This window comes from Trichomonas vaginalis, chromosome IV (genome assembly GCF_026262505.1).
Source record: "Trichomonas vaginalis G3 chromosome IV, whole genome shotgun sequence".
NCBI classification, from domain to species: domain Eukaryota; phylum Parabasalia; order Trichomonadida; family Trichomonadidae; genus Trichomonas; species Trichomonas vaginalis.
In genome coordinates, this window is record NC_067206.1 from 12,936,505 (window position 1) to 12,962,807 (window position 26,303).

At 33.4% G+C, this 26,303-nt stretch overlaps 15 protein-coding genes and 3 pseudogenes across 18 annotated transcripts, besides 1 other annotated feature; 10 read left to right on the top strand and 8 right to left on the bottom strand.

Annotated features, from left to right (window-relative positions):
* Nucleotides 1-393: 393 nt before the first annotated feature.
* On the top strand, nucleotides 394-924 carry TVAGG3_0081050 (protein of unknown function, DUF4106 family; the record flags this gene model as incomplete). The annotated part of the gene is made up of 1 exon (XM_051222027.1): nucleotides 394-924. A coding segment is annotated over one exon (531 nt), but the record flags the coding sequence as incomplete, so codon positions are not given.
* A 748-nt stretch (nucleotides 925-1,672) lies between these two features.
* TVAGG3_0081060 (protein of unknown function, DUF4106 family) lies at nucleotides 1,673-1,930 on the top strand (the record flags this gene model as incomplete). The annotated part of the gene is made up of 1 exon (XM_051222028.1): nucleotides 1,673-1,930. The coding sequence occupies one exon, from the start codon at nucleotides 1,673-1,675 to the stop codon at nucleotides 1,928-1,930; it is 258 nt and encodes an 85-aa protein (XP_051107014.1).
* Nucleotides 1,931-2,043: 113 nt separating this feature from the next.
* Nucleotides 2,044-2,406, top strand: TVAGG3_0081070 (protein of unknown function, DUF4106 family; the record flags this gene model as incomplete). Its single annotated transcript, XM_051222029.1, has 1 exon — nucleotides 2,044-2,406. A coding segment is annotated over one exon (363 nt), but the record flags the coding sequence as incomplete, so codon positions are not given.
* A 354-nt stretch (nucleotides 2,407-2,760) lies between these two features.
* Nucleotides 2,761-26,303: part of a mobile genetic element that runs on past the window's edge.
* Nucleotides 3,264-3,713, top strand: TVAGG3_0081090 (protein of unknown function, DUF4106 family; the record flags this gene model as incomplete). Its single annotated transcript, XM_051222030.1, has 1 exon — nucleotides 3,264-3,713. The coding sequence occupies one exon, from the start codon at nucleotides 3,264-3,266 to the stop codon at nucleotides 3,711-3,713; it is 450 nt and encodes a 149-aa protein (XP_051107016.1).
* Nucleotides 5,141-5,446, top strand: TVAGG3_0081100 (protein of unknown function, DUF4106 family; the record flags this gene model as incomplete). The annotated part of the gene is made up of 1 exon (XM_051222031.1): nucleotides 5,141-5,446. One exon carries the CDS (start codon nucleotides 5,141-5,143, stop codon nucleotides 5,444-5,446), a length of 306 nt encoding a protein of 101 aa, XP_051107017.1.
* Nucleotides 7,122-7,397, top strand: TVAGG3_0081110 (uncharacterized protein; the record flags this gene model as incomplete). The annotated part of the gene is made up of 1 exon (XM_051222032.1): nucleotides 7,122-7,397. The coding sequence occupies one exon, from the start codon at nucleotides 7,122-7,124 to the stop codon at nucleotides 7,395-7,397; it is 276 nt and encodes a 91-aa protein (XP_051107018.1).
* On the top strand, nucleotides 7,426-8,660 carry TVAGG3_0081120 (annotated as a pseudogene). The gene has a single exon. A coding segment is annotated over exon 1 (1,235 nt).
* Nucleotides 9,065-9,484, top strand: TVAGG3_0081130 (protein of unknown function, DUF4108 family; the record flags this gene model as incomplete). The annotated part of the gene is made up of 1 exon (XM_051222033.1): nucleotides 9,065-9,484. The coding sequence occupies one exon, from the start codon at nucleotides 9,065-9,067 to the stop codon at nucleotides 9,482-9,484; it is 420 nt and encodes a 139-aa protein (XP_051107019.1).
* On the bottom strand, nucleotides 9,501-9,947 carry TVAGG3_0081140 (uncharacterized protein; the record flags this gene model as incomplete). Its single annotated transcript, XM_051222034.1, has 1 exon — nucleotides 9,501-9,947. One exon carries the CDS (start codon nucleotides 9,945-9,947, stop codon nucleotides 9,501-9,503), a length of 447 nt encoding a protein of 148 aa, XP_051107020.1.
* On the top strand, nucleotides 9,984-10,859 carry TVAGG3_0081150 (protein of unknown function, DUF4106 family; the record flags this gene model as incomplete). The annotated part of the gene is made up of 1 exon (XM_051222035.1): nucleotides 9,984-10,859. One exon carries the CDS (start codon nucleotides 9,984-9,986, stop codon nucleotides 10,857-10,859), a length of 876 nt encoding a protein of 291 aa, XP_051107021.1.
* Nucleotides 10,876-11,634, bottom strand: TVAGG3_0081160 (annotated as a pseudogene). The gene has a single exon. A coding segment is annotated over exon 1 (759 nt).
* On the bottom strand, nucleotides 11,877-12,272 carry TVAGG3_0081170 (annotated as a pseudogene). Its single transcript has one exon. A coding segment is annotated over exon 1 (396 nt).
* Nucleotides 13,318-13,774, bottom strand: TVAGG3_0081180 (organellar and viral DNA polymerase type B; the record flags this gene model as incomplete). The annotated part of the gene is made up of 1 exon (XM_001286042.1): nucleotides 13,318-13,774. A coding segment is annotated over one exon (457 nt), but the record flags the coding sequence as incomplete, so codon positions are not given.
* TVAGG3_0081190 (uncharacterized protein) lies at nucleotides 19,913-20,177 on the top strand (the record flags this gene model as incomplete). Its single annotated transcript, XM_051222036.1, has 1 exon — nucleotides 19,913-20,177. A coding segment is annotated over one exon (265 nt), but the record flags the coding sequence as incomplete, so codon positions are not given.
* TVAGG3_0081200 (uncharacterized protein) lies at nucleotides 20,764-21,426 on the bottom strand (the record flags this gene model as incomplete). Its single annotated transcript, XM_051222037.1, has 1 exon — nucleotides 20,764-21,426. The coding sequence occupies one exon, from the start codon at nucleotides 21,424-21,426 to the stop codon at nucleotides 20,764-20,766; it is 663 nt and encodes a 220-aa protein (XP_051107023.1).
* Nucleotides 22,009-22,721, bottom strand: TVAGG3_0081210 (uncharacterized protein; the record flags this gene model as incomplete). The annotated part of the gene is made up of 1 exon (XM_051222038.1): nucleotides 22,009-22,721. A coding segment is annotated over one exon (713 nt), but the record flags the coding sequence as incomplete, so codon positions are not given.
* On the bottom strand, nucleotides 23,363-23,947 carry TVAGG3_0081220 (phage tail repeat-like family; the record flags this gene model as incomplete). The annotated part of the gene is made up of 1 exon (XM_051222039.1): nucleotides 23,363-23,947. One exon carries the CDS (start codon nucleotides 23,945-23,947, stop codon nucleotides 23,363-23,365), a length of 585 nt encoding a protein of 194 aa, XP_051107025.1.
* TVAGG3_0081230 (uncharacterized protein) lies at nucleotides 24,139-24,540 on the bottom strand (the record flags this gene model as incomplete). Its single annotated transcript, XM_051222040.1, has 1 exon — nucleotides 24,139-24,540. One exon carries the CDS (start codon nucleotides 24,538-24,540, stop codon nucleotides 24,139-24,141), a length of 402 nt encoding a protein of 133 aa, XP_051107026.1.

Here is a 26,303-nt window from a genome sequence, read left to right on the forward strand (position 1 = left end):
GTTTAGTATAAATGAAGTTTAGAGGACATACATGACTATGAGTTTAAATACGATAAAATAGAATATGAGAGAGGTCCTATAAACCGGAAAAAGTGTCACAACAAAGAAATTTTACTCAGAAATTTATACAGAATTCAATAAAAATATATTTTAGGTGAAGAGGTGAGATCTCACCTGTTTTCTCACCTCTTTTCTCACCTCATTGAATTTACTGAAAAAAGTGTCACAACAAAGAAATTTTACTAGAATTTTATACAGAATTCAATAAAAATATATTTTAGGTGAAGAGGTGAGATCTCACCTGTTTTCTCACCTCTTTTTTCACCTCATTGAATTTACTGAAAAAGTGCCATATAAACATCTGTCAAAAGCCGCTTTTTAACTTCACTTAAAATGCCACGTAGGATACGTAAGAATATACGTAAGAGGAAGAGAGCATTGAAACATCCAATAGTAAGACTAACACCACAACAACAGTTGCAACAACAAATGCTGAATGACCCCACTATGTTGCAACAAATGTCAAGCAACCCTATGCTTTTAAACCGAGTTCTTGGTGCACAGAGTGGAGGTTTAAGAGCGGCACTTTTAGCGAAAATGGCAGGCTATGGTGGAGCTGCAGACGGAACAGCATATAACCCTCAAAGTCAAATGAATTTGAGTTCACTCAAAAATCAAATATCAGATGTCAAAAAGTCAAACATAGACATACAGAAGCAAATAAGTGAAAACGAAAAGAAACTAGAATACGACAGACACACAAAGAAACTCAATGAGTTAAACGTAGAGAAAAAGAAGAAAGAAGAACAACTGAAAGAACTAAGTACAGAGCAATATGCAAAAAAAGTGTCAGAAAAAGCAGCAGAAGTAGCAAAAATGGAACAAGATGTCATAAATTTGAAAAACCATACTACTCAATATAAAGTACTGAAAGATGAAGAGATAAAACAAAAAGCCCTGAAGACATATATGGATAGCGATGAGTATAAAAAAGAAGTTGAAGCAAATGTAAAGGCAGAAAAACTTTTACAGTTGCAAAACCAAACCGTACAGTATGAAAACTTAGCACAAGAAAGTAAAAATGACGACGCGGCTATGCAAAAGGCAATGAAAAGCGCAGAATATATAAAAGCTAACAATGACTGGTTAGATGCCCAAGCCAACGCTAAAGCAGCCCAACTTATAGGGTCAATAAGGACAAAAATACAAGCGGATGAAGACAGTTCAAATGAAGCTTTAACAAATGCTGACTTTAAGAACGCCTTCGAAGCTCTTCATAGTAAGGTGAAACAAGTGAACGACTTCTCATCTGGAAAGAAACTGAAGTCTGAAGGTTTCGACAAAGAGTTAAAAGAAGTAGCACAAAATATGACGAAAATAACAGATGCAGCAACGAGACAGGCAGTTCAAAGTGCCTATGACGCCGTTAGAGCAACTGTTGTGGAAAGTCAAGAAAAAGAGTTACAACAGACCAAAACAGACCTAGTAAATGCTTTCTTAAAAACGAAAAGTCAGGTAGGACACTATGCTGCAGATGGAACATATGTGCCAGCTGGTGGAACTTATATACCAGCTGGTGGAACTTATATACTAGCTAGTGGAACCTATATACCACCAAACCCTCCAAGAGAAGCACCTGCACCAGGACTACCTAAAACATTTACATCGTCACATGGACACAGACACAGGCATGCACCAAAACCAACACAACAACCAACAGTTCAAAATCCAGCACCTGCACCACCTCCACAACCAGCACAACAACAACAACAACAACCAGCACAACAACCAACAGTTCAAAACCCTGCACAACAACCACCTCCACAACCAGCACAGCAACCAACAGTTCAAAACCCTGCACAACAACCACCTCCACAAACAGAGCAAGGACATAAAAGAAGTAGAGAACAAGGAAACCAAGAATTCTTAAAAAGGCTTAAGGAAGACTATGGTTACCCAGATAGTATTGACTTTAGTGACAGATATAAAGAAGCTATTAGAAAGTTCAAGGGAGGAAATACTGACCCGAACCTATTTAGCTTTATGGTTCAGCACCAAATGGGATATAATTTCAAACCTGGAAAATACAAGCTCGCTAAGGGATATGATTTAATAGCATATCATCCAAATGACATGAACGAATTTACTCCGAGATATTTGATGTCAGAGCTAAATGACAATTCAACTCCCGTCATGAAACGCGTAAAAAATAGAGACGGAACGAAAGAAGAAAGGTTTATGAGTCCGGATGACTTAGAAAGGGAAGTTGTTAAAAACGGTCTCGGAATATATGAAATGCCAGCAGATGAGGTACAAGAAACTCCACAGGAAGAAGTTCAGATACAACCAGACATGGAAGAAATAGTTCAGCAACAACAGCTAGAAGAGCCTGAAGGAAACGAACAAGTCCCTCCTTTGGAAACTAACTTCACAGAACTAGATGAAGATTTGGAACAGCCGAAAAATCTTGACCCTCAACAAGAGCATGAGGTGAATATGGAATCTTTCCAAGAGTCTAAAAAAAATTCGGCTGACATAGTAGAAGAATATCGAAAAATGTTTGCCGACATACAAAAGACTCCAACACCAGATGAAAATATTCAGCATAGAATGGAAGTACTGAAAGAAAATGTACACAAATACAACAACCCTTTTTACTTACGAGCATTTAACGTTCAATCTTCGGATGAACTCGGTGAAAATAAAAGGTTAAATTTCAACAAAACATATAGAAATGAAACATTGTTTAAAGTTCATTCAGAACCTAACCAAGATGGAAACAAACCTACTTTTGTTTCTGCAGACGATGGAACTACAATGAGATGGGGTCATAAAGCTAATCCGGATAGGTGGTTCATAAACTTACAACCACAATTCCAAGAAGTTGTAGACGCAATGGAAGTGAATGGTGAACCAGATATAGCTGGTATTTTAAGCGCGGCTTTAATGCCATTGAAAGATATGAAAGATGCAGATATTTTGAACCAGTATGAAATGAACATGGCTGATGGAAATATAACACCTGACGTTCTAAAACATTTATCTCAAAGAACTACACAGAACCATAAAGATGGTATATTTGGTGAAGAGTTTAGAAAGAAAGTTAGGGAGATAGAAGGAAGAGAACCTATTGTACATGACCTTGCAAACGAAAGTTTGCAAAATGTCATAAAAACTTACTTTGCAGACAATGAACGAGAATGGATGAATATTTAAGAAAACTCAAATGGACAGTACCAAATGAAATGTTAGTATTGAAAAACATGTTCCTTGACAAAATAAAACCAACTACAGAAATAAACGACGCAAGACTGAAAGATTGGGTAAAAGCTTTCCCATTCACAAAAGATATTGTTGGTAACATGGAAAGAAAACCAGAATGGCTACAAAAACATATATTTGGAAACGAGCTTATTCCATATGGACAAGCTCTGTTTGAAGAGCTTGAACCGAAAACTCAGGAAAGAGTCATGCAAACAATACGCCAAGACTCAAATACAAACTATGACAAAATCTTTCTAGGATATTGGTTACCTGAGATGGGCGACCAGAGCCCAAAGGCAAAAAGGACATGGGAAATTTACAACATACTAGGTGAACATGAGGCAAAGATGCAACAACTTGAAGCAGAGGGCAAGTTACCAAAAGCGACACCAAAGAAGAAGAGAAGAGTAGAACAAAGTGAAAGTAGTGAAGAAGTAACTTGCATCTAGTGAAAGTAGTGGCAATGAAGGAAAAAGAAGATTAAAAACTCAGCCAGGAAGAAAGTAAAACTTGGTCCACTGGGTTCTATTATGACACATAAATCCAACTATTCTATATTTTTACACATATGAAATGTACGCCGCTCAGAATATAACGCCAACAGTTTTGGATGCCATGAATGGAAATGTTTCCGAATGGTATAAACGAATGCGACAATGCCATTAGAAGGTCAGAAATAGTTCCTGGAACTTACGAATATACAACTGCTGTTTCTTATGGAAACGTAGGTGAGTTTGAGAAGGTTCTTCAACAACAGTAGATATTGCTTGCGACAGGTTTCACATTATTTCTATTGACAACTCATTCTTATACGTGGAACAAGACATTGAAATAAAACCTTCTGCCAAGTTGTCTTGACAAAGAAAGGTTGCAATGGAATTTTCTATGTCGGATACCAATATGCTCCAGAAGTTTTCATGGGATATAAGATATATTCTAACTCTGACTTAGTTCAAACAGTAACATGGGCAAACTATGAATGGTTCGCTTTGAGAAACTCAGTACAACCACAAGCTAGAAACAAACAGACCAGTATGCAACTATTGAGAAAATAAGAAGACTTGACCCTAACGTTCCAGGAGTTTATGTTGACCTTTCTGGAAAAACTGCAGCAGCAGTAACCAAAGTAAAACTGAAACTTAGAGTTCCTTTGTCATCTTTCCTCATCTTCAGGTTTTTAAGATACTTGCCAAACTGGGCAGGAAAAATTTCTATCGAACTTACTTCCAAGCAAAAATAACTTAGTCATTGCACCAACACAAGACCCATTCACTCTTACAGACGTAAAGGGAGCAAATCAAACGTCATTCGCCGACTTTTGCAAAGACAAAGTTGACTTAGACTTTGGTTTCTCAAACTTTCAACACTGAAGTAAACTACTATTTCAATGCTGCTGGAACTGCTTGGGACCCAGTTAAGTTCACATGCGAAAAAATTTGAATGCAAGAGAATAGAAAGCAGACTTGCAGTCTATATGTTGGACCCAGATATTTCAAATGCTTTAGCTGCCAAATATATTGCAGTTCCACTTATGTTCCCTATACACCAAATATCTGTCAAAGACTTTGCAGGTGAAGTTGGAAACCAAAGTGCTGACCAGGTGCAAGAACAGATATTGCTTTAACAACTGCAATGAAACATGCAGATACTATGTTTTGTACTGTTCAGACGAACTATAAATGACTATTCTTGTTTCTACAACCCCGGTATTAAATATCATATAAACATAGATGGCAAATATTATCCAAGAGAAGAATATTCTACAGTTGAAGATATGAGTCATACAACTTGACATTAGATGCTATGAACTTTAACAACAACTTCACAACGACCATTAACCCTGAAATGCAAAGTTCTATTTGCCATATGTGAAAGTATGGACTCATACAGGAGGTCAAAAAACTCAATATACAAATGGAGACCGTTCAAACTTTGGCTTGGCATTCCATTTGCTGACTCAGAAGACTTTATGGGTGGTATTTCAACTGTTGGTACTGTACAAATACAATATACTGGTGACAGAGACGGTCCAGATGAATTGAAAGCAAAGAAGTTTACAAAACCAATAGCACTTTTCACGGAAGATGCTCTTTTGAAGATTCGTTCGATGAAACCTGCTGGGGCTCCTCAGGTTGGCATAACGACAGCTTCCATCGAGCAGATTTTGGCAGCAGGTCAGTAAGTTGTTCTTGAACTGACTTCTCTCCGTCAAATATTGACAGTACGCCAGTTTTGACATAAAATTGTATTATAAACTTTCCTTTAGAAATATCGGTCAGTTTTGAAGTTATATTTTTGTCTGCTTCAAGAACTTTCACCATTTCAGTTATACCAACTTTCTTTGCTTTATGAAAATATTTAGGTTCAGCAAATATTGCTATTCTATAACATTTTCCATTGTTTGTGTAAAGAACTATTCTGTCAATGTATTTGTATTGTTTGTGTGTGTAAACTTTGTTTTGCTTCAATTCGAAGAGATACTCAAATACGTCCATCTTTTTATTCTAAGTAAAATGTCATTTCCGAAAAATAGAAGCGTAAGTGTTTCAAAAGGTTTAATGGCGGTGGCAGATGTGAAGTTAAATTCACAACTCAAACAAACAGTCAAAGTGTTGTTGTCAATGTCAAAGACAGAGATGTTGAAGTGGGGAAACCATACGAGGACGAAGATGGTATAACAATTGTTCCTGTAAAAGAACAACCAACATACCCTGAAGTTAGCAGAGAGTTAAGTTCTGTTGCAGATATTCGAAACGACTACCAACAACTTAAAGACAAACTTAAAACTCAGGAGAAGATTTGTCAAGCTTTAGTATAATGTTAAACTTGGTCGAACACAACCCTGTAAAAGTGAACTCATATGTCATTGCACCTCATGAAGTTTTGAAAGAACTATTGAAACTTTTGACAGAGGCAGACGATATAAACATCAAAGAAATAGAACCCGACATTGCTTGCTGTGGTGTTTCATTATAATGTCATTGACAAGATATACGTTATGAAAGGAGGTGAAACGTTGAACTTAAAGTATAGTTTCCCAGACGTCATAAAAATATTTGACGACCACAACATTTCATTAAAAATTTATTTGCTAAGTAAAAATGTCAAAACTTCTTGAAAGATGTTTGAAGAAAAATAATATAGACTTTATTTCATGTAAAGGACTTTACACACTTTTGAACGATATGAAAGACCCTGTTTTGTTTGTTCGTGTAGACAAAGGAAAGTTCTATGTCTTTACAAAATATTTGAACTTCTTAGACAGAGAACTTCAAGAAAACGCCATGTGAAAGTTTAGATGAAGTTCTTCTCCACTTTCAGAAAAACTTTTAAATATATGTAAATGGCAGAAGACATAGTGGTTTATACTATTACGACTAAAAACCCTGAGTCATATAATTCTATAACAACAAACTTACAAAGTCCTCAAGGACGATATTGTAAACTAACCTTAAAACACAATGACGACTAAAGCCTGTTTTGCTCTTTTGACACCAGAAGACTTTGTTGTTGTGAATGGTAAAAAATACTTCTTTGAAGATACTTACTCAGATATACCACCAACAGGTTTTGTTGACTTATTTAATACTTTAAGGACGGATGTAACATGTGCTGCAACTAGAGCAGGTTTCATTATGTTTGGATGTCCGACTGAGTTTACTATAAACGATATGAGCTATAATACAAAACTTATATCTGGTTTTTACTACCAACAGTTTCCTATAACAGGAAAAGGTGTCATACAAGGTCTATCTATTCCATTGACTTTAAGTACACCTATTTTATATATTGTTTCAAACTTAGGTTCAAAGTGTTATTCGAATGTCGACAGAAACTACTATGACCAAAAAATACTCATGCGTATAAACAACACTTTCTCTGCTGGTTTGCCTATTGTTCATTCGAATGCAGAGTTTTCAGCTTTAGTAAACTCAAACACTTTAGCAAACATAAACTTAACCTTAGTTGACGCAAACTTTGTTCCTGTAAAACTTTTATGTCCTATGTATTTGTCAATGACGGCAGAAAGTTTCGAATTGGAAGATGCAACTGGTGAAAGTATTGTATTACAAGAACAACTTCAACAACAAATAGCTCAAGAACAACAAATGCAACAAATAGCTCAAGAATAAAAAAAAATATTTTTTTATTTTTATAAAAATGTACAGAATAGATGTTTCAGATTTTTATGACTTCCAAACATTCAGAAATATGTGTCCATTTCGAGACTATAACAAAGCAGTCGAGAATTTGAAACGTTTAGTCATTTATGTCGACTCTGCCCCAGAATGTTATGTCATGAAAGAATGGGATGTTGTCTTTAACAAACCTAAAGCGACAATAGTTTCAGAACAAGAATGTAAACAGAAACTTAAGAAATAAAAGTTGTACAAGTTGGCATGAAGATGTTAGATGCTTGGGATATCTTATTGTCAAAGTTAGAAGATTTTTCAGTTCGTGGTATAAAGTTCTATACACCTTCTCCAAACTTCTATTCTATCTTCACTGGATATAAATATGAACAAGTAGAATGGAAAGAAAATGTTATAGAAGCTTGGTTAGACCATGTCAAAGAAATTATATGCAATGGAAACGAAAGAGTCTATGAGTATATCTTATGTTGGTTTGCAAACATCTTACAACATCCAAGTGCTAAAAATGAAACTGCTCTCATCATAATTGGAAAACAAGGAACTGGTAAGAACACTTTCTTTACAGATATCTTATGCAAACTGTTAGAGGGCTATTCGAATCCGAATATGACAAACTTAGAAAACATCTGTGGCAAGTTTAACTCCTCAATAGAGAATATGAAACTTATAGTTTGCAATGAACTTCAAAGTATAGATACAACAAAAGTTTTGAACTCAGATGCTTTGAAGAGTCTTATAACAGACAAAGTTGGAGTTGTTGAAAGAAAATATAAAGACCAAAGAGTTTGTGAAAATGTTGCAAACTTCGTCATGGTTTCAAACAATGCTGTTCCGATGAAGTTAGAAAGTTCTGACAGAAGATATGTAGTTGTCAGAACGTCAGATTCTCATATGCAAGATACTGAATATTTTGACGACTTAGCAGAAACTTTAACATCTGACTTTTACAACCACTTGTTCTCATATTTCATGACATTAGATATTTCTAAGTTCAATCCAAGACAAATTCCACATACCGAAGAGAGACAAACATTGTTAGAAGCAAACAAGAGTGTATATGAACTGTTCATAGATGAAACTGACTTTGAGTGTTTAGATGAAAGGTCATTGTACGATTCGTATAAACAGTATTGTCAAGAGTATGGTTATATGACAGCGTCTAAACGAACATTCTTGGCAAATGTCAAAAGTCTTTTAGACGTACAGAATGGTGTATATACAAAGAAAAATTTTTCTGAGTAAATTTAAAAAAAATATTTTTTATCCGATAGAAAAGATGACAGAAAAATTAACTTTTTACATAGCGCCAGACCCTTCTTGCCCACATCTTTTTAAGCCACAATATATAGACATAGAACTAAATAGAGAAAGCGAAATTCTACAAACAGAAGAAACATATAGAGACCTAGATAACGAAAATGGATATGCGCTATTCTGGTTAGATTGTCCTTATGAAATGTATGAAAAAAGGGCTTTATATGAAGAATATAGAAAATATTGTCATGAAAACGATATAAGACCAAGCTCTAGAGAAAAATTCTATGCTGGTATAAAACATCTTTTTGAAGTTCGGAATGGCAAATATAGAAAGAAATAATTTTTCTGAGTAAATTTTAAAAAAAATATTTTTTTATCCGATAGAAAAGATGACGAAATTCATCTCAGTAAACAAGTACATGTCAGGACTTAAAGAAGAACTAGACCCATTCACATATTTGAATGTTTACTTCTACCATTTTGAAAAGTCTACATATGACAAAGTTTGGAACATCGAACCGGTTAAGTTTGCTATTGTGACTAAAAATGGTGCGAAATTTGAAGACTTAGACATAGAAGGTTTGTTAGCAGTCAAAGAAAGTTTTGACAGAAGGTTTTCAAACCTTAAAGAAGGCAAAGCATACAAACTTGTTATACCTTATGAACCAAAGAAGACAGACGACTATGAATATTATGAGTCTAAGATAGTTGAAGTTCAAGGTAAATTGGGTAAAAAGATTTTAGAGTCTAAGCCGGTGTTTGCTCCTAAAGAGGAAGAGAACATTGACATTGACCCAGAAATGTTCTAAAAATAAAATTTTATTTTTACATGTCAAATTTCTTCTTCTCTGGCTCTGGTTCTTTCTTCTCTTCTTCTACTTTCTTTTCTTTCTTTTCTCTCTTCTTCTTTTCTGGTGGAGTTATGTCAAACTTCTCCGAACCATATTTCTGTAAAAGTTCTTTGTCCTTTAATAGCTCTTCTATTCTGTTTTCTATTTCATCTTCAAGAACAGCGCATGTGTCTTCTTTGCATTCTAAGAACTTTTGTTGGACTTCATCTTTCCAATCGGCGTCATCTCTGTCAACAAGTCTGTCATTGACAAATTTTAAGACTGCTCTTTGTAATGTTTTATGGTTCTTGTCATATTCCCAGAAACAGAACTTTAGAACAAATTCACCTTTCTTGTTTACACTATGTAAGATTTTATGGTCTACAGATGTTTTGCTGTCGAAAAGCTTGTCTCGAATATAGATGGCGAAATCGCTAGACATTTTCAAAAAGATAAAAATTTTAATTTTTCTAAAAATATGTTAGAAAAAAAGTTTGCTGACATTGACAAAAAATTTGAGAATATTTTAAACAAGAACAAGAGGAAGTTAGAAAATGCTCAAATAAAGCCTATACATGACAAGTTCTTATTTGCTCAGAATGGTATAACAGGTCTAATTGCACCACCTGGGTCGGGTAAGACTTTCACTTATCTTAAAATGGCTGCACAACAACAAGAACTAGATGAGAAGAACCCATTCTATGAGTTAGTTGTCATTTGTAGTACTTCTGGTCAATTTGACCAAACCGTCAATTCGTTCAAAGATATTATAAAGAAGTCTAAGTTAGTATGTATAAAAGACTCTGAGTTGTTAGATTGGATAAAGAAGTACCAAAGAAGAGTTTTGAAGTACAATGCTATAAATGAGTATATAAATTCGAAGTTTAAAGACCCAAATGAGGAAATGCAGAGAATATTAGAGAAGAAACACTTCAGAAACAAACAGAAAGAGATAGAATACATTTCGAAGAAATTGCAATCTTACGATTGGAAAACGTACCCTCATAGATGTCTTCTTATCTTAGATGACTTTGCTTCTCATCCTTTGTTAAAGAACAGAGAACAAGACATGTGTCGAATTCTTAAGAAGCTCAGACACTTTAACATCTCAGTTGTCATTTGTGTACAGACAGCCAAGAGTTTAAGTAAGGATGTAAAGAGAATACTTACTGACATAATACTTTTCCCCGGATTGTCCGAAGACGATTTCATGGAACTTATGAAAGAGTCCATGGCAGGTAAGTTTGACAGACATGAACTATGGGAGAAGTATAAAGTCATACAAGACCCTCATACTTCTTTCAGAATTCATATCTACGCAAACAAAGTTCAAATTGTGAGGGGTCAAGCTTGAAAAATAAATGGTTCATTTACTCTGCTTGTTTGAAGTTGTCAAAATACTCTGTTATTTTTTCTTTCAGTAGCGGTAAGTCTTCTTTGAAGGTAAGTATTGTACAACCTTTCATATCATAGTGTGTTTGAGGTAACGTATCTTGAACTATCTGTTTCACATCTTCATTCGGTGTCATTGAAATCGGTAAGTTTTCGCGATAGAACCAATTTCTGTCAGATTTGTAAATCTTAGCAAGGTCGTAAAAGCTTTTGTTGCTTTCTTCTGACTAAATGCAACATAACCATATCTCTGTCTTCTTCATTTTCCATCTCTTCAGTGTAAATCATATACTTATAGTTCTTTTCCTTTCCTTTTGGTACCGAACGTGGTATTCTTCTGAAGGCTTTTGTCTTTTGCTTCAATGACTTCATCTTTTGCTTCAAGCTTGTTTTCCATCTCTTCACGTTCTTGTCTATGAATTTCGTCAGAAGTCTTAAATATACCAAGCATAACGAGGCGAAGCCCACATTGCAACAGCATTTACAAGAAGTCTATGTACATAATATCCTCTCAAACCGTTTGGCAATTTTTCACGATTTTCATAGAGTTTTGGCGACTGGGGTTTTTTACCTACTCGCTGTTCTTCACGCTTTTCATAGAGTTTTGGCGACTGCGGTTTTTCTCGTAGTCGCTGTTCTTCACTGTTTTCAGAAAAAAGTATGTCTCGCTGTGCTTCGCTCAAAAGTTCTTGTGTGCTTTGGTTCCTAAACCAGTCTTGTGGTTTCTTAGTATCTGGAGCAAAACATGCTGTCAAAAATACTTTGCATTTGGTACATGTCATCTTTGACCGAACGAATGAGACGTAACTGTTTGTTATACTGTATGTACTCGTATTCTTCATTTATAGCTTCAGACTATAACTGTTGTTGTGTTCTCTTGTTGTTGACATATCTGTCTTTACATACAAAATAAAAAAATAAAAAAAAATAAAATTAGCGTTATTTTCTATCTTGTATAAAAGACCAAAAATAAAACGCTTTACATGTATTTTTTCAGCAACTTCGTCAAATAATTTTATAGCTTTGTCGATCTCATCTACTTCAAACGTTTCTTTACCTTTTATGGGAGCACCATACATTTTCTCAAACTTTTCAAGTAGTTCTGTTTCAGCAGCTCTCATATCGTTAACAAACGCAACCTTAACTCTATTGACTGTAGAGTCATATCTTTGAGTTATATTAAATGTTCTTCCTATCTTATATCTCTTTGTATTGAAGTCCTTCGGTTTCTGAACGATATAAAGTAAGCCTTCACTGCAACGTTCAGTATCGAATGAACCATATGTTATGAAATTATATCCAACAACTGGGTCAATCCAGAACAAAACTATTGGTATAAGACTTTTGTCGATGAGATATGTTCTTGTTCCATAGAATCTTACCGATATCATAAGCTCAGGATTTTTTGTCAAAATTTTCTGAGTTGAAGCAATTCTAACCCAGTCGTTTGCTCTCTTTCCAGATGGAGATAAAATGTCTGACAAAGAATATTTCTTGTATTTCTTTGAGTATCTTACGTTTAAATCACCTATTCTAACCACTTTGGTGTTATTGTCTATCTTTTTAACTGTTTCAAACTCAGTGTTTGTCATTTCCTGTTCTTACATACAAAATAAAAAAATAAAAAAAATAAAATTAGCGTTATTTTCTATCTTGTATAAAAGATACAGTTATATAATGAAATTTGGTCATTTTTTTACGATTTTCATGTGTTTTAGGCGTTCCTCGGTTTTCCGCGGGTCGCAATTTTTTACGATTTTCATGAGTTTTATGCAAGACCGAAAAAAGTCGGGGTAGCAATTTTTTACGATTTTCGAATGGAATCTCTATCCTCGGTTTTCCGAGGGTAGCAAACATATGAGGAAATTCATGAAATTTGTTGCTGAATTCAATAAAAATATATTTTAGGTGAAGAGGTGAGATCTCACCTGTTTCCTCACCTCTTTTCTCACCTCAGTTATTTTATAAGCGTTTTACATGAATTGTACGATGTATATTTGAAATCCTAAACAGTTTTGTGGCTTCGATTTCCTCTGTCAGTACATCGAATGTTTTAACAATGCCGAAGGTTTCTTTATATTTCTTCTTGACATCTGAAAGAAGGAAATCGTCAGCTGTTGGATAGTTTTTGTTCAGAAATGCTAACATGTCCATTTTATCTTCTGCTGGTTTCTCTACTTCTTTCTTTAAGTCAGCATAGTCGTTTCGCATACGTTCTATCTCTTTGACAGAGTAGTTATATTTCCTCATTGCTGCTTACATTTTAGAACATTGTGGGTTCATTTTAGCGTTATATTCTGAAACCTTACCTGCAAGTATGACTAAGGCGTCAATGGTTTTCTTTAAATCTGAAGTAGTTGGTTTTATCTGTTCATTCCATACCTTACCTCTTCTATCTTTATCTCTTATCTGCCATACACATTTTGCAACTAACGAAACAAAGTTGTCGTAGGTCTTAAACTCCCCAGATTTATATATGTCAGAGATGTTCTTATATAACATGTCGCAGTCTTTGTCCATGACTTTGTGGTTGCAATGAAATCCAAGAAACTCATAGTTTACCTTTCGTATGAACTTCTTAATTTCTACTGAGTCAGTTGCTTTGACTTCTATTTCATCGAATTCTGGAATAGTGAGCTTTTGTTGTTGGATTTCAGGAAGTTTAGGTAGATGGTCAATAATATCCTGCATTTCATAAAGATACTGTTCATTTGTTTCATCTTTCGCAGTGCAATCTAAATCTCCTTGGAGAAGTTCTTGCTTTATCTTCTGGATTGTTGTTTCGAAAGTATATGAAGAAGGAATGAAGCTTTTCATCTCTACTAACATTGAAGTTGGGTTCATGACTAAAGAGTTTGGTGCTGTTGTTGCTAACATGTTCTTACAATAAAAATAAAAAAATATTTTTTTTAAAAAACTAACTTTATATTTTCTAAGTTTGGTCATCCTTCACTGTATGACAAATATACTATATTTTACTTAAAAATATGCAAGCGGCTCATAGCTCAGTGGTATGGGCTACCTCGCTACAGGCGTCGAAGACCTCGGTTCAAATCCCGATTCGCGCAGGTTTTTTCCTTTTATGCAGTGAAATTTCATGTACATAGGTTACTTTGGTGTTAGACCCTAGTGAAGAAAATAGAACGATATAAGTTTACATTTGTAAGGTTACTTTGGTGTTAGACCCTAGTTTGGGAATGGACTCGGTTGGTGGGACGTCGGACATTGTTCTGAATCAGAACAAGTATTGTTCTGAATCAGTACAAGACTATTTCTGAAAAAGTACAAGACTATTTCTGAAAAAGTACAAGACTATTTCTGAAAAAGTACAAGACTATTTCTGAAAAAGTACAAGACTATTTCTGAAAAAGTACAAGACTATTTCTGAAAAAGTACAAGACTATTTCTGAAAAAGTACAAGACTATTTCTGAAAAAGTACAAGACTATTTCTGAAAAAGTACAAGACTATTTCTGAAAAAGTACAAGACTATTTCTGAAAAAGTACAAGACTATTTCTGAAAAAGTACAAGACTATTTCTGAAAAAGTACAAGACTATTTCTGAAAAAGTACAAGACTATTTCTGAAAAAGTACAAGACTATTTCTGAAAAAGTACAAGACTATTTCTGAAAAAGTACAAGACTATTTCTGAAAAAGTACAAGACTATTTCTGAAAAAGTACAAGACTATTTCTGAAAAAGTACAAGACTATTTCTGAAAAAGTACAAGACTATTTCTGAAAAAGTACAAGACTATTTCTGAAAAAGTACAAGACTATTTCTGAAAAAGTACAAGACTATTTCTGAAAAAGTACAAGACTATTTCTGAAAAAGTACAAGACTATTTCTGAAAAAGTACAAGACTATTTCTGAAAAAGTACAAGACTATTTCTGAAAAAGTACAAGACTATTTCTGAAAAAGTACAAGACTATTTCTGAAAAAGTACAAGACTATTTCTGAAAAAGTACAAGACTATTTCTGAAAAAGTACAAGACTATTTCTGAAAAAGTACAAGACTATTTCTGAAAAAGTACAAGACTATTTCTGAAAAAGTACAAGACTATTTCTGAAAAAGTACAAGACTATTTCTGAAAAAGTACAAGACTATTTCTGAAAAAGTACAAGACTATTTCTGAAAAAGTACAAGACTATTTCTGAAAAAGTACAAGACTATTTCTGAAAAAGTACAAGACTATTTCTGAAAAAGTACAAGACTATTTCTGAAAAAGTACAAGACTATTTCTGAAAAAGTACAAGACTATTTCTGAAAAAGTACAAGACTATTTCTGAAAAAGTACAAGACTATTTCTGAAAAAGTACAAGACTATTTCTGAAAAAGTACAAGACTATTTCTGAAAAAGTACAAGACTATTTCTGAAAAAGTACAAGACTATTTCTGAAAAAGTACAAGACTATTTCTGAAAAAGTACAAGACTATTTCTGAAAAAGTACAAGACTATTTCTGAAAAAGTACAAGACTATTTCTGAAAAAGTACAAGACTATTTCTGAAAAAGTACAAGACTATTTCTGAAAAAGTACAAGACTATTTCTGAAAAAGTACAAGACTATTTCTGAAAAAGTACAAGACTATTTCTGAAAAAGTACAAGACTATTCTGAAAAAGTACAAGACTATTTCTGAAAAAGTACAAGACTATTTCTGAAAAAGTACAAGACTATTTCTGAAAAAGTACAAGACTATTTCTGAAAAAGTACAAGACTATTCTGAAAAAGTACAAGACTATTTCTGAAAAAGTACAAGACTATTTCTGAAAAAGTACAAGACTATTTCTGAAAAAGTACAAGACTATTTCTGAAAAAGTACAAGACTATTTCTGAAAAAGTACAAGACTATTTCTGAAAAAGTACAAGACTATTTCTGAAAAAGTACAAGACTATTTCTGAAAAAGTACAAGACTATTTCTGAAAAAGTACAAGACTATTTCTGAAAAAGTACAAGACTATTTCTGAAAAAGTACAAGACTATTTCTGAAAAAGTACAAGACTATTTCTGAAAAAGTACAAGACTATTTCTGAAAAAGTACAAGACTATTTCTGAAAAAGTACAAGACTATTTCTGAAAAAGTACAAGACTATTTCTGAAAAAGTACAAGACTATTTCTGAAAAAGTACAAGACTATTTCTGAAAAAGTACAAGACTATTTCTGAAAAAGTACAAGACTATTTCTGAAAAAGTACAAGACTATTTCTGAAAAAGTACAAGACTATTTCTGAAAAAGTACAAGACTATTTCTGAAAAAGTACAAGACTATTTCTGAAAAAGTACAAGACTATTTCTGAAAAAGTACAAGACTATTTCTGAAAAAGTACAAGACTATTTCTGAAAAAGTACAAGACTATTTCTGAAAAAGTACAAGACTATTTCTGAAAAAGTACAAGACTATTTCTGAAAAAGTACAAGACTATTTCTGAAAAAGTACAAGACTATTTCTGAAAAAGTACAAGACTATTTCTGAAAAAGTACAAGACTATTTCTGAAAAAGTACAAGACTATTTCTGAAAAAGTACAAGACTATTTCTGAAAAAGTACAAGACTATTTCTGAAAAAGTACAAGACTATTTCTGAAAAAGTACAAGACTATTTCTGAAAAAGTACAAGACTATTTCTGAAAAAGTACAAGACTATTTCTGAAAAAGTACAAGACTATTTCTGAAAAAGTAAAGACTATTTCTGAAAAAGTACAAGACTATTTCTGAAAAAGTACAAGACTATTTCTGAAAAAGTACAAGACTATTTCTGAAAAAGTACAAGACTATTTCTGAAAAAGTACAAGACTATTTCTGAAAAAGTACAAGACTATTTCTGAAAAAGTACAAGACTATTTCTGAAAAAGTACAAGACTATTTCTGAAAAAGTACAAGACTATTTCTGAAAAAGTACAAGACTATTTCTGAAAAAGTACAAGACTATTTCTGAAAAAGTACAAGACTATTTCTGAAAAAGTACAAGACTATTTCTGAAAAAGTACAAGACTATTTCTGAAAAAGTACAAGACTATTTCTGAAAAAGTACAAGACTATTTCTGAAAAAGTACAAGACTATTTCTGAAAAAGTACAAGACTATTTCTGAAAAAGTACAAGACTATTTCTGAAAAAGTACAAGACTATTTCTGAAAAAGTACAAGACTATTTCTGAAAAAGTACAAGACTATTTCTGAAAAAGTACAAGACTATTTCTGAAAAAGTACAAGACTATTTCTGAAAAAGTACAAGACTATTTCTGAAAAAGTACAAGACTATTTCTGAAAAAGTACAAGACTATTTCTGAAAAAGTACAAGACTATTTCTGAAAAAGTACAAGACTATTTCTGAAAAAGTACAAGACTATTTCTGAAAAAGTACAAGACTATTTCTGAAAAAGTACAAGACTATTTCTGAAAAAGTACAAGACTATTTCTGAAAAAGTACAAGACTATTTCTGAAAAAGTACAAGACTATTTCTGAAAAAGTACAAGACTATTTCTGAAAAAGTACAAGACTATTTCTGAAAAAGTACAAGACTATTTCTGAAAAAGTACAAGACTATTTCTGAAAAAGTACAAGACTATTTCTGAAAAAGTACAAGACTATTTCTGAAAAAGTACAAGACTATTTCTGAAAAAGTACAAGACTATTTCTGAAAAAGTACAAGACTATTTCTGAAAAAGTACAAGACTATTTCTGAAAAAGTACAAGACTATTTCTGAAAAAGTACAAGACTATTTCTGAAAAAGTACAAGACTATTTCTGAAAAAGTACAAGACTATTTCTGAAAAAGTACAAGACTATTTCTGAAAAAGTACAAGACTATTTCTGAAAAAGTACAAGACTATTTCTGAAAAAGTACAAGACTATTTCTGAAAAAGTACAAGACTATTTCTGAAAAAGTACAAGACTATTTCTGAAAAAGTACAAGACTATTTCTGAAAAAGTACAAGACTATTTCTGAAAAAGTACAAGACTATTTCTGAAAAAGTACAAGACTATTTCTGAAAAAGTACAAGACTATTTCTGAAAAAGTACAAGACTATTTCTGAAAAAGTACAAGACTATTTCTGAAAAAGTACAAGACTATTTCTGAAAAAGTACAAGACTATTTCTGAAAAAGTACAAGACTATTTCTGAAAAAGTACAAGACATATTTCTGAAAAAGTACAAGACTATTTCTGAAAAAGTACAAGACTATTTCTGAAAAAGTACAAGACTATTTCTGAAAAAGTACAAGACTATTTCTGAAAAAGTACAAGACTATTTCTGAAAAAGTACAAGACTATTTCTGAAAAAGTACAAGACTATTTCTGAAAAAGTACAAGACTATTTCTGAAAAAGTACAAGACTATTTCTGAAAAAGTACAAGACTATTTCTGAAAAAGTACAAGACTATTTCTGAAAAAGTACAAGACTATTTCTGAAAAAGTACAAGACTATTTCTGAAAAAGTACAAGACTATTTCTGAAAAAGTACAAGACTATTTCTGAAAAAGTACAAGACTATTTCTGAAAAAGTACAAGACTATTTCTGAAAAAGTACAAGACTATTTCTGAAAAAGTACAAGACTATTTCTGAAAAAGTACAAGACTATTTCTGAAAAAGTACAAGACTATTTCTGAAAAAGTACAAGACTATTTCTGAAAAAGTACAAGACTATTTTCTGAAAAAGTACAAGACTATTTCTGAAAAAGTACAAGACTATTTCTGAAAAAGTACAAGACTATTTCTGAAAAAGTACAAGACTATTTCTGAAAAAGTACAAGACTATTTCTGAAAAAGTACAAGACTATTTCTGAAAAAGTACAAGACTATTTCTGAAAAAGTACAAGACTATTTCTGAAAAAGTACAAGACTATTTCTGAAAAAGTACAAGACTATTTCTGAAAAAGTACAAGACTATTTCTGAAAAAGTACAAGACTATTTCTGAAAAAGTACAAGACTATTTCTGAAAAAGTACAAGACTATTTCTGAAAAAGTACAAGACTATTTCTGAAAAAGTACAAGACTATTTCTGAAAAAGTACAAGACTATTTCTGAAAAAGTACAAGACTATTTCTGAAAAAGTACAAGACTATTTCTGAAAAAGTACAAGACTATTTCTGAAAAAGTACAAGACTATTTCTGAAAAAGTACAAGACTATTTCTGAAAAAGTACAAGACTATTTCTGAAAAAGTACAAGACTATTTCTGAAAAAGTACAAGACTATTTCTGAAAAAGTACAAGACTATTTCTGAAAAAGTACAAGACTATTTCTGAAAAAGTACAAGACTATTTCTGAAAAAGTACAAGACTATTTCTGAAAAAGTACAAGACTATTTCTGAAAAAGTACAAAGACTATTTCTGAAAAAGTACAAGACTATTTCTGAAAAAGTACAAGACTATTTCTGAAAAAGTACAAGACTATTTCTGAAAAAGTACAAGACTATTTCTGAAAAAGTACAAGACTATTTCTGAAAAAGTACAAGACTATTTCTGAAAAAGTACAAGACTATTTCTGAAAAAGTACAAGACTATTTCTGAAAAAGTACAAGACTATTTCTGAAAAAGTACAAGACTATTTCTGAAAAAGTACAAGACTATTTCTGAAAAAGTACAAGACTATTTCTGAAAAAGTACAAGACTATTTCTGAAAAAGTACAAGACTATTTCTGAAAAAGTACAAGACTATTTCTGAAAAAGTACAAGACTATTTCTGAAAAAGTACAAGACTATTTCTGAAAAAGTACAAGACTATTTCTGAAAAAGTACAAGACTATTTCTGAAAAAGTACAAGACTATTTCTGAAAAAGTACAAGACTATTTCTGAAAAAGTACAAGACTATTTCTGAAAAAGTACAAGACTATTTCTGAAAAAGTACAAGACTATTTCTGAAAAAGTACAAGACTATTTCTGAAAAAGTACAAGACTATTTCTGAAAAAGTACAAGACTATTTCTGAAAAAGTACAAGACTAGTTCTGAAAAAGAAAATTTTTCTCACAAATTGAGAGCTTTTACGGGAAATTTGTTCTGAAACAGAACAATGGACAACATCGAGCCATTAGATGAGGCAATTTACCTTATAGAGATAAATGAAGTTGTTAAGCAGTACTTGGGCAAGGACAAAGCCAACAAGTCCCTCGGCTTCTGGTTGTCTGGAAGAGGTGCGCTGAAAATCGAAATTGAAACTGGAATTCCAATTCAAATACCAGACGGGACAGCCTACGACGACATAAAGGAGATGAAGAAAGAAGCTCTTCTCAAGTTCTTTGCAAAGCGCCCATGGATACAACTTCCAAACAGAGAGAGTCCAATTCCACGAATTGCCCAAATTCTCAGAGGACTCCTTCACTTCTCTGGTCAACCATTCTACATAACCTGTGAAGGCGACATTCAGCCAGTTCAGTAAACATCTCATTTTAACTCACTTTTTTATGTTTTTGTGTGAAAGTGTCAAAAATAAATTGTTTTCATGAAAATTCAACGGGTGAAAAAACAGGTGAGAAAACGGGTGAGATCTCACCTCTTCACCTAAAATATATTTTTGCCGAGTTCAGCAACAAATTCAAGAGTTTTGTGTGTTTTCTACGATGGAGCCAAAAATGGCTCGACCTCAAAACAAGCATTTTGTGAAGAATATACCAACCCGCGGAATTCCGCGGGTTGCTTTTTATACAAAATTCAACGGGTGAAAAAACAGTACAAGACTAGTTCTGAGATCTCACCACTTCACCTAAAATATATTTTTATTGAATTCAGAACAAAATTCAAGAGTTTTGTGTGTTTTCTACGATGGTAGAAATGAGGGTGAAAAAACAGGTGAAAAAACGGGTGAGATCTCACCTCTTCACCTAAAATATATTTTTGCCGAATTCAATAAAAAAAATGGTTCATTTACTCACAATATTTTTGTACAAAACGACCCCAAACTTTTAACCTCTCTTCTGCAGCTTCTAATGAAATTTTAGCGAGTTCATATTCTCTAAATTCTCTCTTTAAATCTTCTTGTTCCCATTGGTCTAGTTCGTATGGAGAATCTCTATAACCAGAACATATCTCACGTTCATGTTCTATTTGTTTTTCATGCATTTTTCTAACTTCTTGTTCGAACAAAGGTTTTGCATTCTCTACTGTATCTTCAAGTTCTTCTTCATCTAATTTCTCATGAACTTTCTTGTCTATGAAGTCCAGAATTTTTCCAACTGCTATACAATATTTTGGAGAAGCCCACATTGCTATATAGTTTACGAGTCTTGGGTCTACATACATTCCTCTAACCTGTTTGATTTCATCCGGAATTCCTGCATGAATTTTATATAAAAAGCAACCCGCGGAATTCCGCGGGTTGGTATATTCTTCACAAAATGCCGTATAATACTCTTCCCAGGACTTATTTTCCAACAACCTTCTAAAGTCTTTCCTAAACTGCTGACATATCTTTGTTGCATTTATATAACCATCCTTGTCTCTACGTAAGACTTCAATACCGTTATAGGTGCCTTTTGTGAATGTTTCGCCATTAGATTTGTTCGTGAATGTTTTTGCTTCGACTGTCATTTTCAGTTCTTACAATAAAAATAAAAAATATTTTTGAGTGGTACGTCGGACATTCGTTTGTGGCTTAACCGTCGGACATCCGTTTGTGGCTTAACCTCAAAACAAGCATTTTGTGAAGAATATACCAACCGCCGGAATTCCGACGGTTGCTTTTTTTATACAAAATTCAAGAGTTTTGCGTGTTTTCTACGATGTTGTCAAAATGTCGTGTTGTCAGTAATTTTAAGAGAAGTTAAAATGACCGAGGCACATAGGCACATAGGCACACCTAAAAACCATCTAACCTAAAATATATTTTTTCTGTCTTAAGGAAATTCATGAAAATTCAACGGGTGAATTTTATATAAAAAGCAACCCGCGGAATTCCGCGGGTTGGTATATTCTTCACAAAATGCTTGTTTTGAGATCTCACCTCTTCACCTAAAATATATTTTTCAATACTTTTTCAGCACTTTTCCGTAGTTGTATATGAAAGACAATTCGAGATAAAAGTCATAGTACAATGGTATTATATGCTGCACACCGTTTGTTGTGAACCAAACTTGAAAGTCAGAGAAACTGTTACTAGGTGGTTCGTAGAATTTAGAAGCAAAGTCATAAAAGTCCTTACCGATACATAGAAAACTGTTGTTGCTTGAACTGAAACTTGCATGACACATAACATTTTGAGGGTCAAACACGTTTCTATAAACTGTCAAATCTGCTGGTGGAAGTATAAATTTAAATGGACCATCTGGTGGTAATGGTTCGTTCTGGTTTAGTAACCGAAGAAATTGTGCCCAAGAACGCTTGTCTACTCCCCAATATAAAAACTCTGTATCTCTTGGAGGGTTAATTTCAATCTTTTGAAATGAAACTGTGGAGTTCATCTTGTCATATTCTAGTTTCAGATAGTATGTTCCATTTAGTAAAGAGTCGTATTTTTCTTGAAATTCCCAGTAGTATTTGTTCATTTGAGTTTGAAAGTCATTTAGAGTTTTCTCAAGACTTTCGTCTGAACGGATTGTAAAGATTTTCATTTCGTCAAATTTTTCTATTAGACCATCAGAACCTTTATACTGACCATGAAAATATACTGCGAACATGAAGGCATTCGTTCTATTTGAAAACAAAACTCTTCTAAATCCTATTGCCTTTGCATCTGAAGGACTTTGAAGCCAACGAATTGGATAGTCAAACCTGTATATACGGGATGAAATTTCTTCATCTGATATAGTCCTACCCGCATTTGTGAAGATATAGTCTAACGGTTTTGTATCTGCTACTTTTGTTCTTTGTTTTTCAACCTGAAGCATTTAATATATGTAAAAATATACTGTTTTAAAATGGTATGCCATATAGCTTCTTGAATTTGTTAAGAAGTATTTTAACGTATTTTCCATCTGTATCTCTAGCGTTTACATAAGCATAGCCTTCCTTAGTAAAATATACTTGTAATTTCCTATAGTTTACGCCGGTATAAAAGTAGAATGAGTCTTGTTCTTCGCTATAGTAGTAAAACTCAAACGTATGCTTACCATAGTCTCTAATTTCAATTGTTTCATCTTCTAGTTCGTCGACAAATTCGAATACAATATCTCCAAATTTGCTTATGTTCTTACTGTTTTCAGAACAAGTGACCCAACGTAAGTTTTCAAGTCTATTGTCGTTTCTTATACGGTTTATATGGTCTACAAAAGGTAAATTGTTAGGGTTCGGTATAAAATGAGTTGCAATGACGACATGTTTAAGATAGCGTTTTCCACTCATCCTCATCATAGTATATCCGTCATTTCGCTCCCATTCGCTTAAAACTCTTTTTGTCTTTTTCTTCCTTATTTCAAAAGGTTCACAACAGTGAATTTCATATTTCTCATCTAACAAACAAGTTTCCCAACGGTCTTCTCCAACAAACTCAGCGTACATTTCAAATAAAATAAAAAAATGTTTTTCTTCTTTACTTAACATAACCGCCCGCTACCATAAGTCTTTGACGCCAACCCATACCAGCTAATGAAGGTTGACTTGGTTTAGTTTCCAAACTAAACTTTGGTTTTGGTTTATCTTCAGTTTTTGGTTTTTCTTCTTCTATCGGTTTTTCGTCACTTTTCGGTTCCTCTGACTTTACCTCACCTGCAGGAACAGTTGTGTCGTCAACATCTTCATAAATATCATATGCCATTTGTTTTTGTTTTCCTTTCAACTTTTTGTGTTTGTTGTAAAGTTTAGAATATTTCGACTCTAAGTCAATGAGATGTTCTATAATGAACTGTTGGTCAGTGAAGTAAACTTTTCCATCTGTTGTCTCGAAAGCTCCTTCAGACTTCAATATTTTATTTGTGAGAGTCTGTTTCTTTTTTGAGATACTAGCCGTTCCATTTCTATGAAAAGTGACTTTATAGTTAGGGTTTGTATTTCCAGACCTGGCACTTTCTATTATTGAATTTTTCTCTTCATCTGTAAGTTCTTTGACAGGTTTTGACAATGGTTCTGAACTTTTTGTTTGTGGGGTGAGATCCACGGTTTCAACTTCTTCGGTCATTTCATCTCAGTAAAAAAATTTAGTTTGGTTTGTTTTCAACTGGTTGTTTAGGTTTTTTAAGTCGGTCTAAAACTTCCTGAGGTATAGGAAGAACTTGACAAACACGTGGTGTAACTGCTGGAAGCCGACAAATCCATCTTGAACCCATTTGTCTCAATGCTGTATTGTTCATTTCATCTCAGTAAAAAATTTTACATTCCCCACGTTTGAGGCGGTTGAGGTTGGTTGTTGTTTACCCACTGTTGTGCATGGTTATATCCTCTGTTAAAGAATCTTTCACCTTGGTCCATATAGTGTCCTGCTTGGTTATAGTAGTCATTTGCTTTGTTATAATAGTTTCCTGCTTGTCTTCCTACATTGTCCATCCATCCTTGAACTTTTCCTCTTGTTTCAGGATTTGGAATAAGATTTGCTGCATCTCGTGCTACATCCCAACCTTTCTGTACAGTTTGTATAATAGGTTGTGCTTTCTCTTTCAGTATACCTAATGTACTCAAAATCTTCCTTCCAACTCCAAATACACCTCTGGCTATTGTTCCCACTGCGGGTAAAAATCTGGATGCAACTCCTGCTAACGCGCCAAATAAACCCATTTCTTATAGGATAAAAATGACGAATCCGAACAAGGACCCCTATGTTTCTAAAGCGACAAAGAAAGCACTCATGATAAAAATCTTTAGTTCAACACCAAATGCTTGGTTTATGGATATCTTGGAAAACATTCCGAGAGTTAGAACAGATGGACCACCATACTGGCTAATATTTGTTGGTCAAAACACAAGATACTGTGAAGCCATACCATTATGGTCCAAAAATATTTTAGATGTGAAAACTGCTTTGACAATATTCGTTGACAAATACCATCCAACAAAACTGACATCTGACTGTGAAAGTTCTTTCAAATCAGACGATATTAAAAACTATCTGCGTTCAAAAAATGTAAACAATATTTCATTGTCGACCAAAACCATTCTGCTCTTGGTGTCATTGACGGTTGTATAAAAATGTTAAGAGACTTAAACCAACCACAAGGTGGTGAAGCAAATGAAATGTCATATGACGACAAATATAGACACTTCTCCATGGCAAAGATGAGACAAGTTTTAAATATTTACAATAGCCGTAAACAAAAGGTTTGGGAAACCACTCCCCCGAAGAAATGAAAAACAACCCTGACTTAGAGAAAGACTATATATTTAATAATTTAGTCAAAAGAGACAAACAAGAAAGAATGCCGGGCTTCAAACTTCAGAAAGGTGACAAAGTAAAAATAGAAAATACCTAAACGCGACCCATATGAAAATACTATTGACTATGACAACAATGGGAACCCGACAGGTACTCACATTCGTGTTCGTAAAAATAGAAGAAAGTATACAAGAGAATATTATGAAGTTTTAGGCAAACATGGCAAAATGTACAGACTGCAAGCAGAAGATAAAACGACTATTGTCAGACCTCGTTTCAAACTTGTCAAAGTTCAAGGTGGTATACTTTCAAAGACAGTTCCTAACAAATATAAGACAACTCCAGACGAATATGCTAAAGAAGTTGAAAATGACGACTAAGCATTTCTATACCATGCGTAAACTGTCATGTAAGGTGGCATGTAGTCTTTACTTTGTCCCGTTGTTTGCGTATACCCTGAAACGCGATGTGTATGGTTTCCTCCTCCCTCAGTGTTACTCCAGAAACAATTTATAGCAAACTTAACGTTGTCTTTAACATCATATCCTTTACCTTTTGTCATTGCTGACCAATCCCAATATCTATGCTTATGCCAACCTGCTTGAGATGTACTTAAATCTATGTAGTGACTGTGCGCAGGTAAGTTTTCACCTGAAATCGTTTTACTTCCACCTGTTTCCTTTGAAGAGTTTGCACAATACAAAAACCTGTCGACTATTTGAGTCCAAGTTCCAAAACCAAGTACTACTTCTGGTCTGGTAGAGTTCATTGACGTATAAATAGAACCAACCGGGTAAATGGTTTGAAGTATTTCAGTCTTTAATGTTTGAAGCTCTGTTTTGTCAGCTTTCTTGTCATATAAATCTTGAGCAGTGAATTTAACATTGTTTTCATCCTCCATGACATAGACATTTCTACATCTAATGTATCTCATCGTTGTTATGTTTTTATCCGATGTTAAACCTTCTGGAAAGTTAGGAGGTTTAAAATATAAAGCATCCCCACCAGTTTCTTCAACCGTTCCTGCAATATTTTCTATAGCAACAGTTGTAAAACTTGTATGTGTATGTCCAACGTCACTTTTCCTGTTTAAGGTTTCTTGTAAGTTTGTAATATTTGCAATGGTATGTGTATGTCCAACGTCACTTTTCCTGTTTAAGGTTTCTTG